Source organism: Equus caballus, chromosome 4, assembly GCF_041296265.1.
Source record: "Equus caballus isolate H_3958 breed thoroughbred chromosome 4, TB-T2T, whole genome shotgun sequence".
In the NCBI taxonomy this organism is placed as follows: Eukaryota; Metazoa; Chordata; class Mammalia; order Perissodactyla; family Equidae; genus Equus; species Equus caballus.
In genome coordinates, this window is record NC_091687.1 from 73,859,768 (window position 1) to 73,880,282 (window position 20,515).

The 20,515-nt window shown below is 39.2% G+C and overlaps 1 protein-coding gene across 7 annotated transcripts in view; it reads right to left on the reverse strand.

The window, feature by feature from the left end:
* DOCK4 (dedicator of cytokinesis 4) overlaps positions 1-20,515 on the reverse strand; it is a 435,623-nt gene that overhangs the window by 30,620 nt on the left and 384,488 nt on the right. For all 7 annotated transcript variants that reach the window (XM_070264886.1, XM_070264887.1, XM_005609313.4 and 4 more), the window contains 5 exons: positions 18,377-18,470; positions 10,441-10,589; positions 8,395-8,481; positions 6,493-6,597; positions 1,323-1,464 (listed from right to left, as the gene is read on the reverse strand). In XM_070264886.1, coding sequence (XP_070120987.1) covers positions 1,323-1,464; positions 6,493-6,597; positions 8,395-8,481; positions 10,441-10,589; positions 18,377-18,470 — 577 coding nt within the window. The remainder of the gene's footprint in view (positions 1-1,322; positions 1,465-6,492; positions 6,598-8,394; positions 8,482-10,440; positions 10,590-18,376; positions 18,471-20,515) is intronic.

Sequence of the window (20,515 nt, forward strand, 5' to 3'; positions counted from 1 at the left end):
GGGTGGGAATGGTTTAGATCTCAGGTACTCAGAGTTGTATTAATTCTAATCCTTGTTATCTTTAGTTCATGCATGAGATACTCTTTAGTCCATGCATGGCCATTCTTTATTTGTTTTTTAAATAATGTATAAATACCCACACAACCATGACCAAAGACACAACAGTGACTTGTATTTACCTGTGTGATGCTGTATCTGCAGCCTTCCCACATTTGTGGTATCCACTCTCCCATATCTTGTATTGATAAGCAGAATGTTTAGTTGTAGCTGATATTTTAAAAAATTACCTATATTGTAATTGTATATTTACCTCCTTCTCATTCAAACAAGGATAGCATAATATTTTCCTTTGTGTAATTACTTGCTTCTGTTGCATTTTAGTTTCTGCTTTGAAATGGGATCCATAATTATCAGTGGGAGTTTCTGGTCTTCTTTAAGATCATCAATTTCAGGAAGAGACAGAAGGATTCAGAGAGTCATGCTGGGGTGAATTCCCTCTGTCTCTAAGGCCTATGTAATTTCAGTTGAGTTGTTCATGTTTAGACAATAGGAGTGTCAATTATATAGCAATTATAAAAGACTGTCCCAGATGCCTTGGCTAAAAGCCCTCAAAAGATACTGGGGTACCTCTTTCTCTTCCCTTCCTCATTTCACAATAAAAATGTCAGGGGAAAAGGGGGTGAATGAAATGTGTCAGTAAACATAATGCTATTATTTCCTTGAACTAAAGTAGTTTCCATATGATACGCAAATTGTTCTAAAGGAAATCACTAAGAGAGCTTTAAAAGCAGGGTTGAGATACAGAAAAGGAAAAAAATTCTTTAACAGAATCTTGAAGGAATTTCTTTTCAACTGACATCATGATAATAAATAGAACAATTCTGTTTAGAAGGAGCTAAGCTAAAATTAAGATGATGAGAAAGAGGGAGAGTAAGAACATGGCAACTGAAAAGGGGCCAGGGACTGAATAACCTTACATGAAAATTCCTGTTGTCAGTGCCATGGAGTTGATTCCAACTCCTTGCAATCCTGTGTACAGCAGAGCGGAACCCTGCCCGGTCTTTTCGCATCACCCTCTCATCTTGCGGTGCTAAATCAAACAGTGCTCCACTGCTATTCATAGGGTTTTCATGGCCAATTATTTTGGAAGTGACTGGCCAGGTCCTTCTTCCTAGTCTGTCTTAGTCTGGAAGCTCTGCTGAAACCTGTCCACCATGGGTGACCCTGCTGGTATTTGAAGCACCATGAAATAGCATGAAAATGCTCTGCACCTAATGGCCAGTTCACTCTAACTGGAATCCAGCTTTTCTAGGTGTGGATACACTGAGCTTCCGCCTGGAAGATGGTCTCATCGGGCTGGTTGGCATGTTGCATGGCGATGGCGTGGGGGAACTCGTTCAGCATTCTCTGTTGGAAGGCCTCCAGTCTCTCATAGTCATGCCCTCGGCACACAAACTCCTTATTCTGGAGGCGAAATCAAAAAAGAAATTAAGACTATGCCAAAAAAATATGACACTGGCAGTAACTGAGCACATGCCCCACATCAATAGACTATAACAACAAAAAAATGCACTGGAACAGTCTGAAAAATTTGCCCAAATATTAAAATGCAGGGCAAAGATCATGAGTTTCACTCTCTGTTGCTTTTAATAAGACCCAGTAGCCTGCCTTACTCTTCCCAGTTCACTTGCATGAGGTGCAAAGAGGCATCTGATTCTCAGAGCACGAAACACAAAGCAATCGTGCTTCCTCTAAATCTTAACGAGCACGTGTTAAAGATTATTTTTATAAACTGGATATCAAACTTACGTAGATAAACTAACAATTTGGAGGAAAAGAAAATAAATGCAATCTCTAAAAATGCATTTTATTGCATTCTTTTTAAAAAGACCACAGAGATCAGCCTTAACACTTTCATTAACTAGATCCCTCTGCAGAAAGGAAGGCTGAGCAGGTGTGTATTCCGGGTCTCAATACGGCGGGCGTGGGAATTTTCCTTGCCCTCATCAACCCAGCTCAGCCTCCTGTAGCCAGGAATCCTATTAACTGGCAGAAACTAAGACTTAGGAGTTTTAGGGGCTCGATAAATGTTGAACATATTTTTGTCTGTTTTTTGTTTTGTTTTACAATAGATACGAGTACTCTGCGGGTCAGGACTCCCTCTCATTAGGTAGGAATGGTGGAGGTTATCCCTGAGGTAGGGCAGAGAGCTGGAAAGATGGGCAGGTTTCCAAAGAGTACCTTAATGACTGGGTTAGACATGAGGGAAGTCTTTCTGACAGTTTAGTGATAATGAAATTACAATTGCTGAGCACAGTCATTGCCTGGCACGTTGCACATTATCTTATTTAACCCAAAAAAGCTTGAGAGGCAGTTACCTGCCCATCCTGCCCAATTTTATAATCAGAGAACTAAGGCTCAAGATCACTATGTACTTTGTCCAGGGGAACTACATTCAAACTCGAGTCTGAGTCCAAGGCCTGAGGTCATTGTGTTCTGAACATGGCCTGGTACATCCAGAAAATACTCCTAAGAGCTACCAAGACCAAGAAAGGTTGCAGGAGAGCATGTCTTGACGGTCTTTATGAAAAAGAGTGGTTTGTGGTCTGGTTTCTCAGCTCCATGAAGTTCCCATGATAGTGTAACATGCCCTAAGGAAGAACTAGGAGCAAAACTGAGGAAGCTAAAAATCACCAGTGGGCAGGGGGCTCAGGGGTGCAGCTGAGAAAAAGCAGCTGCAGGCAAGTAGAGGAAATAGGAGTGGGGACTGGGCTGTGAGAACCTGCCACAGTTCCCCACAAACTCCTGAACAAATCAAGATCCTTTGGAAAACACAAGCTAAGACAGATGACCTAGGAATCAGGACCCCAAAAGAATCCTATATTTAAAACTTTCTAGCTAGAAGTTCTATTTTCTGATGCTTTATTTTTTTTATTCTACTCAAAAGATAATAAATTGGGGCCAGCCCTTTGGCAGAGTGGTCAAACTTTCACACAATCTGCCTTGGCAGCCCGGGGTTTGCAGGTTTGGATCCCAGGTGCAGACCTATTCCCTTCATCAGGTCATGCTGTGGAGGCATCCCACATACAAAGTAGAGGAAGACTGGCACAGATATTAGCTCAGGGCTCATCTTCCTCAAAGAAAAAGTGAGGAGCACTGATAATGGATGTGAGCTCAGGGCCAATCCTTCTCACCAAAAAAAAAAAAAAAAAACCCGATAAATTTGTTTGATAAAACAAGACAATACATACCTTCCTGCATATTACAGAAGTCCCAAAATAAATATCTGAATACTCTAATAACTGAAACATTTTTAAAGCAATGCTTATATGTAACAAGAGTTTGTGAAATCAGCAGAGTTACTTCTAGCATATGGTTGTTCAATGGTATTAAGAAGTCGTTTTGAGATAAAAATAAATTTGGGGTCTGATATTTGAGTTGCCAAGAAATAAAAAGGAATTAAGCATTCCCCCATCAATGCTTTTTTTTAAATCACAGATTTATCGAGATATAGTTCACATACCATAAAATTCACCCCTTTAAAGTGTACAATTCAGTTGTTTTTAGTATATTCACGGAGTTGTGCAACTATCAACGCTATCTAATTTCAGAATATTTTCACTACCCCCAAAAGAAACCCATACCCATTAGCAGTCACTGCCTATTTCCCCCTTCCCCCAGGCCCTGGCAACCACTAATCTACCTTCTATTTCTGTGGATACGCCTATTCTGGACATTTCACATGAATGGAATTATACAACTTGTGGACTTTTGTGACTGGCTTCTTTCACCTAACATAATATTCTCAAAGTTCTTCCATTTTGTAGCATATATGAGTACTTCATTCCTTTTTTATTGCTGAATATTCCATTGTATAGATATACCATATTTTGTTTATCCATTCATCAGTTGATGGACATTTGGGCTGCTTCCACTTTTTGGCATTATGAATAATGCTGCTATGAACATTTGTGTATAGGTCTTTTGTGGATGTATGTTTTCAACTCTCTGCAGTATATACTAGGAGTAGAATTGCTTGGTCAAATTTTTAATACGTAAGATTTTTTATTGTCTTTCTTTTGAAAAAGAAATATATACTTAGGGTAAAAACAAAAACCTAAATAGTACAGAGCATACAATGAAAAGTCTATCTTTTTCCCATCCTTGACCTCAGTCTGTCTCCCCAGAGGAATCATTATCCAGAGATACCCTATGCAGATAAAACATTGTCCATAAAGAACCCATTTTCCATGAGGGTAAAAAAGCTACTTAGAGCATACAATTATATAAATGTATTGTACTTGAGCTTTAAAAATTATCCTGAAATTGATCAATAGAAAGGAAATTTTTAATATTAATATTTGCTTGTTTTAAAATAGAAGAAGTGACTAGAATCTGGTTTTCTAAGAAGTCTAGGCTCATGATTCTGAAGGATGCAATGCCCTCTAGAAACCAATAGAGGGTGACCCTTCTCTTTCATTTTGAAGGAAATGTCATTTATAGTTAGAAAAGCTGTTTTTAAAAGACTGATGATATAGAGATTGATTTATTCTAATTGACTTTTTAACAAAATTTATTTGCTAAATTTCCTTTAAAATTATGGCTCCTAAACTACCACTTATTTTTTAACTTTATACTTTAATTAACATTAATTGCATAAGCTGGACAGATGTCTAGGGTACTTCACAGTACACTGGCTAGCTGAACTCAGAATTTGATTAGGGCTACATTAGGACTTTTGTGGGCCCCTTCCTTCAAAAAACATTAAAAATCATATTGTATGACTGATTTGGTATAAAGACAAGTATATCAATATTATCTGATGTATAATATACAATATAATATATATTGTAACATTTTTTTCAACCTGAAAATTCCCTTTTTCCTTCTGATTTTTACAATAAATTACAAGTTTTGTGGGCCATCTAAAACTATTATGGTCTCTAACCACTGTACCTACTGTGTATAATGGGTCAGTTAGCCTTGAGTATGATATGGAAGAAACATAATCTTTTACTTTGCATGATTTTGAGCCAACAGAGGAAGTGGGTCTGCTGTAGCAGGGACCCTCCTGTGGGGTCTCTTATGGGGTCTATGGCCCTCTGTGCTGCTCACAGCTCTAGAATGCCTCTCACTCCACTCGGAACCTGGATCCAGGCCATGTGCCCTCCGCAGGGGGTTGATGATGTCAGCCCAGGCCTAGCATCGTCCACTTTTAAAATTTAGTCTTTCAAATTCAGCAAGTCTTCTGAATTTGTCATTGTTTTTGATTCAGGATCAAGCTCCCCTCTGTCTTTAGGCAGACCCATCTTCAGAGTGAGTTTTGTGACTACGCACAACATCGTGTGGATTCTCTTTTAACCCAACAAGGAGATTTTACTTATGTCTGTGTGGCACCCAAAAACACAGTCATTTCAATCAATTAAAAATGATATCAACCTGTCATTTCAATGTTTGTTCCATGTGATACTAAAATGAATCTTTGCCTATGGTGTTTGGATATTTTGGAATATATATATGACTATATATAAATATATGAATAAATAAATATACGTATAAAACTTTCATTCTGAAAGGCAGATCAATTATTATTAAACAAACAATGAAGCCAAATCTTTCTCCTCTCCCTTCTCCTTCAAGTACCCCTAACCTATATCTACTCATAAGTACTGATAGTTAAAGCAAGATTAAGGGCAACACAAATACCAAAATATTTGTATATCGAGATTTAAAGTTTGTAATGAATTCACTCAATTTTACAAATTACCACAGACACTTCTCCTTAGCTGCTTGGGGAGCTCCATTTCCTCTCCCCACCAATGTTTTCATATAAGTAAGATGTACACACATACTGAAGTGTTCAGTAAATATCAAGCATATAAGATATTACTTGGCATGAGGTGAAAAATCACAAGAATGGAGTCAAATGTTTTATTATCCAGTAGGTACCTTAGAATGTCTGGAAAATTTTCCTTTGTAGAAAGAATTTGTACTAGCAATAAATTGGATCTCTTTGCTGGGTGACATTTACCTTTTCACAAAGTCATCAACTAGGCCAAACAACACGCTTCACATGATTCTGGAGGTAGGGTTTCCACATGATGTGAATCGGCAATGTTTTCTATAGTCTACAACTCCCAGCCTCCACCATGATCTGCTATTTTTCTCTAACTCTCCAGAAACTGCAGACCGAATAGGATAGTGACTATCCATCACACAAAGGAAACAACTACAATCACCAAGGATTGCTCATGAAGTATAGTAAACTTAGAAACTTTGGAAGAAAAATCAAAAGATTGTTTGCCATCTTGAGAAATCATTCGGAACAAAGCATTCTAGATTAGTATGATGTTTGCAAAGGAAAAGGTTAAAAGAAATCTCATTATGTTATTACCTGTCTAAAAAGGATAAAATGTCATTAGTATCTTAGTTTTCTTGATTTGGATATCTATATTGGGAATATAAAGGCAAATTAAGTAGCATATTACTTACTCTTAAGAAAAATGGAAATTTTTTTCCATAAAATCCAACTCTAAAGAACTCTGGTTCAAGACGTTGCTGGTCCATAATTTTGTCATACAAAGAGGCTTCCATCATCTAGGAAAGCACAGGAGAAATTCTAATCATCTTATCTCATCTTTCAGCCCCACCAATTTTTGGAAGAGGATATTTCCTCTATACAAAGGAGAACTCCATTTTAATTCAGTTTGTGAAAAAGAAGGTTTGACTCCCTTTCTATGCTTTAAGGCAGGGATCTGCAAACTTATTCCGTGAATGGTCAGAGAATGAGTATTTTAGGCTTTGCAGGCCATATGGTCCCTGTCACAACTACTCATTCTGTGAGGCCCACAGGCTGTAGTCTGCTGACCTCTGCTTTAAAAAAGGATCAAGTATATTATTACATGTCCTTACCAGAGAAAATGATTTCTATGCACATTCTATTGAGGAAATATTTTCTTAACATGAACATTAGCAGCAAAACCTTTCTGGAGAATCCTAGTGCCAGATGCACTCACCTGTGGCTGTGTTTCTCCTTGGACGTGGTGATTCAGGATACCTGGAAGGGGCAACCTTGCACAGGTTGGACAGGGATAAACCGACAAAGCAAACCAAAGGAAGCCCACAGTGTAAAGTGCTGTCTGGGCTGAAAGCTCTTAGTGTGTCTTTGACATTGTTGGAACTATGAAGCTCATAAAGCTTATGGTTTCCCATTTGTGGCATTATCATCCCCAGGGTTTCCAGAGAAAGACTAATATTGCACTTAAAAACTTTCCCCCTTCCCCCCACCCCCAGTAACAGCCCCCGAAAGAGTAATTGGCATGAAGTGTAATGCTTTGGGTTTATAAAAATCTTAGTGACTACGGCACCCAAGGGCACTCACGGGTAAACACTGTAACCTCGCTTCTGTTACAGGGACAGGATGCCAAGAGAAGCACGGCAACGTTTTTATACAAAACTGCAGGGCCTCCCAGAGTCAGCATGATGGACTGAAGCTAAAACAAGGTTTTTTCTCTTTGGTTTTCATGTTAGGAGAAATGTCGATGAACCGCTGACGTTAAATACTGTGCCAAAAAGACAGGGCTGGCTCCTGCCAGTTAAATAAGTTACTTATGGTGTAAAGGATTTTACGAGCTGTTAGAGGTTTACGATATCATCTCTTATAGTGCTACCTCAGAATTCAAAGACAACATCATAATCTTTTTTTAAAAATACATAAAAGCTGATCCTATTTTAGAAACCCTGAAGAGCTTAAGCGTTACAAGATGACACAAAACATTCATGACTCTGAAGAAGAAGGACTTGGAAGACAAGAAGGACTTGTCTGAACCTAAAAGAAAAGAAGGTATAACACATCTGGTTCAGGGACACAGAACATTAAACTCCTTGACCTTAGGTACTAAGACCTTGGTTTAGATTTAACAAATAAAAACATATCTCTGAAGCTAAAGAGAGTTGACGCCTATGGAATTTAGCCCCAAAATATTTAAAAATGGGTCAGTTAGCCATTTCTCCTATTTAGTGTACAGATTATGGGACTAAGAATGGGATCTTATTACAGAGATTTGTGTACAAGTGAGAAGCTCTTCAAGCAGTGTGGAGATTTCCCTCAATAAACTAAAAGTATTCATCCTGGAGCAGACTGTGAAGTTCAGACGCAGCGTCTAGAACAGATCAAGGGCTCACTTTTTGTATCTTAATCAAAAGCATCGTGCAGATCAACTTGCTATTTCTCTGTATAAATAGCTGAGTATGCCTCAGAGGAAAGACATATCTTAAAAAAGCTTTCTACCAGGCACATCAAGATGATCACAAAGTTAATTTCATAGAACAGTACTGGAAAACTAATCAAAAAAGGATGCCACAGCCTGATCAGCATGCATCCAGGTACCTTACCCTCATCTTGCTCAGGTTTCTGTAGTCATAATAACTCTCGTACTGCTCTGCTATCTTCCGGCACAAGATGATGCCATTCTCCCAACACTGTGGACAAATGAATAATGTAAACATTAATGATCCCAGAACATTTACTTACTTCCACCCAGAGGTCAGGATACGACTGCTTCAGATCATCAAGTCTTACTTCTTTTCTTTCTTTTTTTTGTGAGGAAGATTAGCCCTGAGCTAACATCCATTGCCAATCCTCCTCTTCTTTTGCTTGAGGAAGATTAGCCCTGAGCTAACATCTGTGCCAATCTTCCTCTCCTTTGTATGTGGGATGCCTCTCTACAGCATGGCTGATGAGTGGAGTAGGTCTGTAGCAGGATCTGAACCTGCAAACCCGGCATGCCAAGGCGGAGCGTGCAGAACTTTAACCACTTGGCCACGGGCTAGCCCCAAGTCTTACTTCTTAATCTGTATAACCTACTTTTAATAGTATCAGTGCAACATCAAGCAGGAAAACAGCACATAATTAACATGTAAACTATTAAAAATCTTTAGGAAGTTGGAAATGATAATCTATCACAACAGGCATTAACATATGGTGCAGAAACATTTTCTGGTGTCATTTCAGCAGCATCATCTTGAAATAACTACAGTTCCACAACAGCCCAGTAGATGAATAAACAGGCCCTTGGTGCTGAGGGGGAATTACCACCGACTCCTAAGGCCTAATTATCCACAACCGACACACTAGATTCCTCGCTTGGCTCCAATGCGCATGTAAATTGTGAGGGTCTAATCCAGCAGGTTACCCTTAGCAGAAATACAAAAATTCTTCAATCTAGCCCAGGTATTGGGCAAACCTTTTCTGCTAAGAGCCAGACACCAATACTTTAGTTTCTGTGGGCCATATAACCTTTGTCACAACTACTCAACTCTGCCATTAAAGCACGAAAGCAGCCATAGATACGAATAAACTTGGCTGTGTTCCACTAAATCTGTAATCTATGGACACTGAAATGTGAATTTCATGTAATTTTCACATGTCAGATATTCTTCTTCTTTGGATTTCTTTCAATCATTTAAAAATGGAAAAGCAATTCTTAGATTGCAGACTGAACAGAAACAGGTGGTGAGCCATTGGACCCAAGGGCCATAGTTTGCAACCTCTCATGGAGCACAAACTCCTGGGAATGGGCCAATATACGCAGCCAGAGATTGTGTAACAGCTTATGCAGGAGGGCACAAAGGCATTTCCTTGCTATTAACCTAAGGGACGAGAGGCCAGTGTAGTTAGACAAATAATAAGAGGCCGGGAAGGAACCAATTCCCTTGCATCACATTTTTGGGTGTACAATTATGTTTTGTAAAAGAATGACAGCCACTGGTTTTATTTTAATTGTCTGTTTAACCTTGGCAATTTGGAAGATACATTTAAATCTAAGACACATATCACCAAAGCATCCAAGTGTTCAACTCAACTGTGGTCAGATTCACAACTTTTCTTTAAAGAGTGTTGCAACCCTTGCAGAAAGAGGCAGGTGGAGTGAGGTGATGTGCTGAATTGTGTTAGCTCAGTGTGGTTTTTTGACGCCCCAGGGCATCTCTAAGTATATGATGAGATACCATAAAATTCTTTAAACAAACTTAGTTTCATTTATTTTGCCTTAAAAAAAAGTGGACTGCAACAGAATACATGCCAATTGGGTGTGGTGAGGGGAGAGTGATAATGGTTTTTCACCCTTATAAAATGCCTGGGTGTCAAAACCTCTAGATCAGCATTTCTCAAAGTGTGGTCCAAAGTTCACACACACTGGAATTTCCTGGAGTCTTCATTAAAATCACAGAATCCCTGCCCCACACCAGACCTACTTCATCAGAATGTCTAGGAGCGGGAACTGGGAATCTGCCTTTCAACAAACTCTTGGGTGTTTGGATGCCCATTAAAATTTGAAGGCCCCTGCTTGAGGAGGTGGGCATCAGTGACCTAGAAATAAAGGAAATGTGACACCAACACAATCACCTTGGGAGAGGTCATGGGTGGGCAGGGCTACTTACTTTGCCTCTGTCAAAGTTCTGGATGATGGCGAGGTGCAGGTGCTCTTTGCGCTGCCATTCTGTTTGCATGGGGTAGGTCAGGAACTCCCGGAGGGGCCGATCAGACCATTCCAGCAGCTCATCGTATAACAGGAGAGTATATGCAGCCTCTGAAAGTCAATGGGCAGACAGTGATTGAGAGAGGACCCCAACAACCTCCCTGCAAATGGGGCTGGTTTGGGACAAATTAGAGAAAATACTATTTTCTGAATTTCATGATACTGAAGAAAAGTGTCCAGAAAATATGCAACAGCAGGATAATGAATGATGACTTTGCCTGGAAGATGGAATTATCTGAGATTTTTATTAAAGGTTTTGGCTCCCTGTATCCACACACTCTCTCTTTCTCCCCTACCGTTCCCTTCTTTCTACAAGGCCTGCATGCTCCTGGGATAATACAAATGTTTACGGATATCAGTTGTAGCTGGTTCAAAGACACAGGAGATACGCCTTTGTTTGCTAGAAAAGCTCACTGGTAAATCCCCACAGGTGGAACTATGGGTATCTTCAAAAGGGTATGCTTAGGAACCAAAAAAATGGTAGCTAAATTCTTCTGGATAATAAAAGGCTGAAAAACTTGAAACTGGTGTGTGTGTGTGTGTTTGGGGGTGTCATGGTACAGGCAGAATTTAGGAGGGGCAAAGAAGCCAGAGAGGAGCTGAGGACAGAAAAGAAAAATTTAAAAATCTAGCAACAGAGGAGGAATTAGAAATGGTAGAAGTGTTGGATAAGAACTGTGTGTGTGTGTGTGTGTGTGTGTGTGTGTGTGTGTGAGAGACAGAGAGAGAGAGAAAGAGAGAGAATATACACATGGTAATATTGACCTGTAGGCTTAAGCACAGTGGACAGATAGTGTACTTAAAAGAATACTTGCCATTCTGCAGGTCTCTTCTTTTCCCAGACCACAAATATGGCCAAACAGATCAAGAATAGGCACCAGAATTCATTGTCACTGATGAAGGACTATAATAATTTTTTTCCTTTAACATGATGATAGCCAACTCATTTACTAAACTGAATAAAATGGACAAACTCTTATGCTATTAATCCATTTAACTACCATCCCTATATGTCCTTCAAAAGATGTAATAGTAGCTTTTAACACAATATCACCAAATGGTAATTCTTTTTCTTCATTTATTTGCCTTCAGGGTAACTACACATAAAGCCCTAAACAGCATGTTAAGTTCTAGTCCTATGATCTGGCCATCTCAATGTATAAAGTATAGTTGTAATAAGAAAAGCCTGTGTCCCTATCACTGTTCTCTTACCTCTTAAGTGTAGAAGTCCCATGAGGCAAAGGCTCTGGACTTTCTTCCCTTTAGTTACCTTTGGTGAGCTCAACCTCCCGGCTTTAGTGGTTGTTGAGCAAAAGCTTTCATAACCCACCAGCATTCTCTTCCCCCCTCTATTCAGTTTGCACGCTGTAACCAATACGATCTTTCTTCAATGCAAATAATCATGTCGCTCCCCTAATTAAAACCAGCCAATGGCTCCCAGTAGCTAACAGGATAAATTTAGGTTTCCTAAAGTGATAGAGAAAGTGCCTATGATCTGGTCTCTCCACTCACATTTTCCCATTGTCCCACCACGTGGTAGGGTAAGAAGGAGCCCTCCACTGTCTCTCCACACTCCATAGTTGGAGCTCCTTGACCCCATCATCAGCTTTGGCTGAATGAGACAAGATGCAGCCCGATCCAGAGGCAGCCAGCTATAAGACAGCTGCCCAACAGGGACAGAGGTGCTTTCTATTGCAATGGGCACTAGGTGAACTCTTTCTCGTGCAGATTAAATGTGAGGTGGACAGAGAGAGTATTGCTAAAGGGGGTCAGTTAATTGGTGGATGCAGAAAGTCAGCTGAATCACCACAACATAGGTGGCCACGGAAGACTGCTTCTGACAGGACAAAAAAAGATAATAACAACCAGATCATCAGATCTGAGCTGTATGTGAATAGCCTTCTGGTTTTCTCTGAGGCCTCCTGAGATGATTTCCTGATCTTTAATTCCCCACATGTCCTTATCATAAATGCCAAGTGTCAAAGAAAACCTCATGCATGCATTTGTTCTTCCGTCCACATTCTTTGCTCCTGCCATCTGAATAAACCATAGTTCCCCTCACTACCATGCAGACTCATACCTACAGGCCCTCACATCCTGTTCTTTCAAGTCTTTCCCCCTTAAATGCCGAATAACTCCTATTTTCCCTTAACGATACAGCTCAGGAATTATCATCTTTGTCTCTCAAAATTTCTTTTGTGTTTCCCCCAGCAACTGAGCACTCGAAAACTATCCTTGAGACTAACAATTTCACAGTGAACAGGATGAGGAGGACGGAGGGAAGCCCTTTCACAGCTGAAGCTGGCAGCTGCCCACACAGAGTGACTTAGGGGACAGTGAAAGTCAAATTCACAGACACAGAAAGCAGAAAGGTGGTTGACAGGGACTGAGAGAAGGGAAAATGGGAAGTTATTGTTTAATGGGTACACGGCAGATGAAAAAGTTCTGGGGACAGATGGTGGTGATGGTTGCACAACAATGTGAATGTACTTAATGCCACTGAACTGTACACTTAAAAATGATTAAGATGGTAAATTTTATGTTACATATATTTTTCCAGAATAAAAAATATGGAGAAAAAAAGGGGGGCAGTGAAGGGTTTCTAGGCCTTAAACTGCTTTCCAAATTACACTTGCCCTGGGAAGGACCAGGGGATGACTGGAAGGTCAGGTGTGAGTCAGTTGCCTCTGGGAAGTCTGGGAAAACAAGGCACTGGCAGGCCATCAGAGGAAGCTGACAAATGACCAAATGGTGACATGAGAAAGGTGTGAAAACAAATTACACCTGTTTCAGAATTTGATTCAGAAAAATGATGATGTCTATCTGCAGTAAATGGTGTATGTAAAGGAAGCTGTAGAAAATTTTCATTAAAGAAAACCTATATACCTTTGAGATGTGAACAACATAGCAGAGTATTGATGCTGATTTTTGAACATATTAGCAAACTGTAGATTGTTATTGCAATATGCTGTAAATTTATTCTTCTGCATCTTTAGAGGACAATATTACGTATCGAAAAGGGAAGAATGAATCACATCCAAAATTTTCAACAGTCTTTTAAAAAGTATTTACAATTCTGAACAAAAGGCATCACCACATAACTAAACATGGGCCATCTCATTCCACCATTTTGAGAAGTATACAGTGAGGACAACAATATGCAAAAGAAATAACATAGGAGAAGAGTGGAGATGAATTAGGAATGGAGGCACTGTCACAAAAGGCTGGAAAGAGTTAACTCATTTAAACAGAATTCTATAAAGATAGAAAAGTTTTTCCATCAATTTCATTTTCTTCAAGGACAGACAAAAATGAGGACAGGAGAGAGATGAATAAAATGTTATATGGGAAAAGGACTTATTTCTTATGACTTGGGGGGACATAAAAACTGCAAGTTGAATAAACAAATCAAAGAAAAAAGATTTACCCATTTCCAAAATATAATCAGACAGATTTGGACTTTGTTTCAGAGAACCAAAATATATCTGTTACATATTTGGAAGAGCTTGTCCTCAGTTCGTTCTCTCCTTTCTTACTTCATGGCCTTTAAAATAAAACAAGTCTACTAGGTTGTTTTCACAGATATAAAAACTAGTTTCACTATTTCTCTCAAAATTTGGCTACTAATCACTTAAAAATTACCATTTAAACTCTCAGACAACATCATCAGCTCCAAAATCTTAGTCTACTTAATCAAAACTATCAGCACATCTGTGTGAAGAGACACGGGGGCCTCCTTAGTTATGCAGAAATTACCAACATTGAAGGAGAAAAATCTGCTCTCCAGGTGTTAAAATTTAACGGACTATATTTATTAGTGATGCATTTATTCAAATCTCACATTACTAGGTGCTATTCTAAGAACCCAGAAGACTAAGAAGAAAACATTATCTCTGTCCTCAAGGAATTCACCCTTTAACTGCAGATGGATAACTCAATTGATCAATCAGTCGATCTATCTACCTACCTACCTACGTACACAAACACACACCTTATATAACTATAAATAAAAATAATGTGATATGTGTTTTAATAGAAATCCAAAAAAAATGCAATGGGAAACGAGTTGGAAACATCACTCAGCGCCTGGGAGAGAGGTGGGGGGCATGGAGTTGGTGAGGGAAACAAAAAGAGAACCCCAGGAAGATGAAGACTTCATGGAAAAGATGATAACGAAGCAGTGTAATGATGGATGAAAAGAAGGAGTGTAGTACAAGTGGTAAGATGAGTCTGAATAGATACGTGTTGGTTCAATTATGATGGACCTCAAATTAAGAGTTTGAGCTTTATTTTGTAAAGACGTGAATTGACAACAGAGTTATACCTAGAGAAGGGGTTGGCAAATTTTCTTAAAAGGCCAGACAGTAAACAATTTAGGCTTGCAGGTCATATGGTCTTTATTGCAACTACTCAATTCTGCCATTGCACAACAAAAGCAGCCATAGACAATATGTAAATAGTGGGTGTGGCTGAGTTCTAATAAAACTTTCTTTACAAAATCAGGTGGCCGGTCTGCAGCTTACAGTCTGCTGACCCCTGCTCTCGAGAATAACTCTGGTGATAGTTAGGAAGCAGTCCAGGTGAGAGATGCTGAAGACCTGAGGCAGTGAAAGTGGGAACAATGAAAAGGAAAGGGTTTTGAGAGACTTTTAGGAAGTAAACTCAATAGAACCTCCTGAAGAGAACACCTGAGGGAGGGGAAGAAGAGAGACATCAAAGAAAACATCAAGGTCTCCAGGCTGAGTAAACAGTGATGCTGTTAATTGATATAGTGGAACCGCAGCTAGAGGCATATTTAAATGCTGGGAACATAAGCGCTACTTCAGAAGAATTCCGTGAGTCTTTGGAGGCTATGATTCAATTCCTTGGAAGAAGAGTGTGTCAAAAGACTAAGATTTGCGGTTCCTAAATCCAGTTAAAGGGTTCTTGTTCTGGTTAAGATGTCGTAAGAACATTCTATCATATGTTTCCCAGTGATTACAAGTAAAAACTCTAGACAGAATACATAATGCAACTGTTGTAGGATTCTGAAAAGTAAGAAAGAAAAGGCAGACAAAGTAGGAAAATCAATGCTCAAAGAATGACCACACAGTGGAGAGTTCCCTGTTTTTCTTTTTTGCCTCTCATATCTCCTGAGTTAGCCTACCCTGTCTCCTGGAACTACACATGGGAACAGAAAGAAAAAGCTCCAAGAGAAGCTCCTCTAGTCAGGGAAGAGGCCCTCCTGTGAGATGGAGTGCTTTCAATGCTTCTGGTCCACTCTGAGCCCCAGGAACATAACTGCAAACCTGTCGTGGTGACACTGGGGGCAATCACAGTGGCGGCAGCAGCTTCCGCAGGCTTTTTACTTTCACTGCTTGGGCCCCAGGAAGACTAAGTGTAGGGAGTGCATCATAGTGTGGAGAGGACCAAGCCTTGGCTTTGAGTACTTTCACTCTGATCAAGCAAGAGGGCTAGAAAAAGGAGCCCCTGGGAGATGGGAAGAGTGAGGAAGATCACAGAGAGGAGGGAGATGGAGAAAGGGATTTTAAAATTCTGTGTATGATGTCCTGAGCTCGCTTCCAAGCTGTACATGTATAGAACAAACCAGAATCAACATAACAAAGGTTTTGAGAAAAGAACTATGGTATAGATCACTGTCTAGGTCTCAGACTCTCCCTGGGTGACACACATGCAGAAAAGATCAAAATAGTAGTGCAAAGGCTTTGAAAACTAAACTGACATTAGAATCACAACTTTCAGAAGGTGGTTCAGGACTTGAGGTTTGAATTTAACTGGACTGACTGTTGCTAAAATTAAAAAGTCAACATTGTGCAAAAATTTTAATAGAACTCAGAGTCTCATAATACAATATTCAGAATGTCCAGGATACAACCCAAAATTACTTGACCTCCAAAGAACCAGGAAAACTAAATAAATCTCAAAGGGACAAAGCAATTAGCAGACGTCAACCCAAGACGATTCAGACGTTGGAATTATAGGCAAATACTATGAAGCAGCCATTATAACCATGCTCCTTGAAGTAAAAGTGAACACTCTTGAAATGAACAGAAAGAGAGAAGTTCCCTGCAAAGAAACTGAAGCTATAAAAAAAAAGGCCAAATGAAAATGTTACAACTGAATAATACAATAACAAAAATAAAAATTTCACTGGAGGAACTCAATAGCTGAATATAAATGATGGAGTAGAGTCAATGGACTTGAAAACAGATCAATAGAAATTATCCAGTCTGAACAACAGAAAGAAGAAAAACTGAAAAATGAAAAATGAACCGAGCTGCAGGAGTTTATGGAACAATACCAAAAGGCCTAACGTTTACATCACTGGAGTCCCAAAAGTAGGACTGGTGCAGAAAGTATATTTAAGAAAATAATGCCTGAAAACTTCCCAAATTTGGTGAAGGAAACAAATTTAAAGATTCAAGTAGCTCAGTGAACCTACACAGAATAAACTTAAAGAAAACCATGCCCATAAATATCATAATCAAACTGCTGAAAATCAAAGATAAGGTCTTAAAAGCAACCAGAGAAAATTACGCATTACATACAGGTGAACAATTTAAATGACTGTGGATCTCCCATCAGAAACCACGGAGCTGGGGCCGGCTCCGTGGCCGAGTGGTTAAGTTCGCCCGCTCCGCTGCAGCGGCCCAGGGTTCGGATCCTGGCGCGGACATGGCACTGCTCGTCAGGCCTTGTTGAGGTGGCGTCCCACCATCCCACAACTAGAAGGATGTGCAACTAAGATATACAACTGTGTACAGGGGGGGTTTGGGGAGATAAAGCAGAAAAAAAAAGAAAAAGATTGGCAACACTTGTTAGCCCAGGTGCCAGTCTTAAAAAAAAAAAAAAAGAAAGAAACCACGGAGGCCAGAAGACCATAAAAGAACATTTTTTTTTTTTTTTTTTAAGATTTTATTTTTTCCTTTTTCTCCCCAAAGCCCCCCGGTACATAGTTGTGTATTCTTCGTTGTGGGTTCTTCTAGCTGTGGCATGTGGGACGCTGCCTCAGCATGGTCTGATGAGCAGTGCCATGTCCGCGCCCAGGACTCGAACTAGCGAAACACTGGGCCGCCTGCTGCGGAGTGCGCGAACTTAACCACTCGGCCACGGGGCCAGCCCCCATAAAAGAACATTTTTAAAGTACTGAAGCAAAAGAACTGTCCACCTAGAATTCTATATCCAACGAACATATCCTTCAGGGAGGAAGGTAAAATCAAGACATTCTCAGCTGAAGCAAAACTAAGAGAATTCTTCAACCATTTGATCTGCTTTAAAAGAAATACTAAAACAAGTTTTTTAGGTTGAATGAAAACGATAATAGAGGGAAATTGAGAACTTCGTGAATGAAGAAAGAGCAATAGAAATGGTAAATATCTGAGTAAATATAACACTATTTTTATCCTCTTTAAAATAGGTATGACTGCTAAAATTAAAAAAATATGATATTATCCGATGGGGTTTTCAATGTATGAAGATGTAATACACACGACAACTAACATAAAGTGGGGAGGACAAAGGGGCTAACTTGTATATAACTCCTATATTTAACTTGAAGTGGTAAGATACTAACTCTAAGCAGACTGAAAAGTTAGGTATGTATTTTATAACCCCAAAAGCAATCTGTAAAAAACCACGCAAAGAGATGAAGTAAAAAAGCCAATACATAAGTGAAAATGGAATACTTGGAAACATAAATCCAACTAAAAATAAATTTCCAGTTTAAAGTAGAAATGCTTGAGTCCTCAGCTCTAATCATAAAAAGCAAAGGAGTTACCATGTTTAATACACCAGTGTCCAGCCCACTTCCCCCAACCTGAGCCCAAAGACAAAGTCACCTGTGAAGTTCTGTGCTTTGAGGTGTAGATCGTACAGTTTGTGGATGTAGCGTATATACATCTCTTCCTTGTTCAATTCAGTCTTGTAGAAGTTCTGTAAAAAAAAAAGGACAGTGTGGATAGTTCCTCAACAGTCAGGCCTGCAAATAGCTGCCTTTTACCCTGCTGAAATTTCATGTCTTGAACCAAGAGAACAAATGCATTTTTCCATATAAATGTCTTTAAAAAATTAAGTAAGGAGGCCCAGTGACATTTTTTTTTGAGGAAGATTAGCCCTGAGTTAACCACTGCCAGTCCTCCTCTTTTTTGCTGAGGAAGCCTGGCCCTGAGCTAACATCCGTGCCCATCTTCCTTTACTTTATATGTGGGATGCCTACCACAGCATGGTGTGCCAAGCGGTGCCATGTCCACACCCGGGATCCGAACCAGCGAACCCCAAGCTGCCAAGAAGCAGAATGTGCGAACTTAACCGCTGAGCCACCGGGCCAGCCCCGCCCAGTGACATACTTTTAATTCAACATTGTCTGTGTTAAACATTACCTAGCAATTATTGGATAAGCTGGTAACTCTTGGGGCGTTATTACCACTGATTCACATTTCTTTTGTTACTCTCTATTATTTTTTGTTAGTTTTACTGCCAATAGACAATCAACCTTTTCCACTAAAAAATATTAAAAATACATAAGAGATTACCCTGTTTACTAAGTTTGATCAATGATATTCAAAGGATAGTTTCTTTAATTTCAAACTTCAAACATGTTTTGCTCTAAAGAAAAAAAGTCTCTATGATATATAATAAGGATGATTAAAAACAATGCAAAAGCATTTTTTTCCTGAAGAATCACATGAAAGGGGGTAAACAAAAATGCGTCTTATTGTTAAGGTGATATTCTGAGTTTCTTACTTGTGTTGGAGTTTAAAGGTTTCCAGTTTATGTCCAAAACATAAAAGGATTAATAACAAGAGATTTATCTCAAATTATTGTTATGGAGGCATGCTTATTAAAAATATTTTATTTGTTTATTTAAAAAAAGTATCTGGATCTTACTAACCTTCTCTAAAATGTTTTAACATTAGTTATCAAAATCTCAGCTTCGACTTACCTGGACACATTATGCGGGCATTTTAAGGTACACTTATAAGCATCCCCACCTACTCCTTCACCACGTTAGAAAGTACATTAGTCCTCAGCGAACTTAGTAAACGTAAGAGCGAATGTATATGAAGTCGGTTTCCAGCAAAAGCATGATGCTGTGAGACTCTAAATGAGGTACTTTCAGCGAGCAGATCATTGTCCATTATGAAATCTCTGCTTAAGCCATCAAAACTATCATTATTGTTGCTATTGTTGTTTTCACTGATGCTACCTGGTATGCAGAAGAAGGGATGAGAGGGGATAAATATGCTGATCTGAAGGAGGGATAGGTTTTTCTAAGGGGGAACGGCCAGGAACTCCAAAAATTTCTGAAACTGAGTAGTAGACAAGGATTTGGTAAGGGACTAAACTCGTCAATGTGGCTGCTTAAATTGCACTTGGGCTTCAAGACTGAGGGCCTTCTGTTAAATGTACTTTTTGCTCACTACCTAACAGGTGTCCACTCATCAATATGAGGACTCTTCTAACCTTGAAACACTGACATTTAGTTCAAAGCATCATAAAAAATATTTTTTTCCAATTTATGCCATTATCCCCTCCCTTCCCCTCTTGCCTCCTGAAGAACTTGGAGTTCTTTTAAAAGCTAAGTAAATAATGCTAGTCACATCTCTCTTATTATAACCAAAATCATTTTAATTAGCAAGAATTGTTGTACCATAAACACAAGTCTAACAAGCCCACAGCAGGTTTTTACATTATTAAAGGATGATTTGCTCTAATAGCTTTCTTGTAAGATGCAGCTTTCTTTGACAACAAAATAAAGAATCACTCTATAAATGAATAATCCTCCTCAAAAAAAAGATCTCTTCAGTTGTCACATGAGAATCTTTCACATATGTCTGGCAAGACTTGTGACACAAAGGACAAAACAATAATTACATTTCCTACTGTGAATCATGTCAACGATTATGCATTTCTACCAATTTGACACTACAGTTAACTCCAATCTTGTAAAGAAAGCCAGAGCTCTCCTGAAGACAATC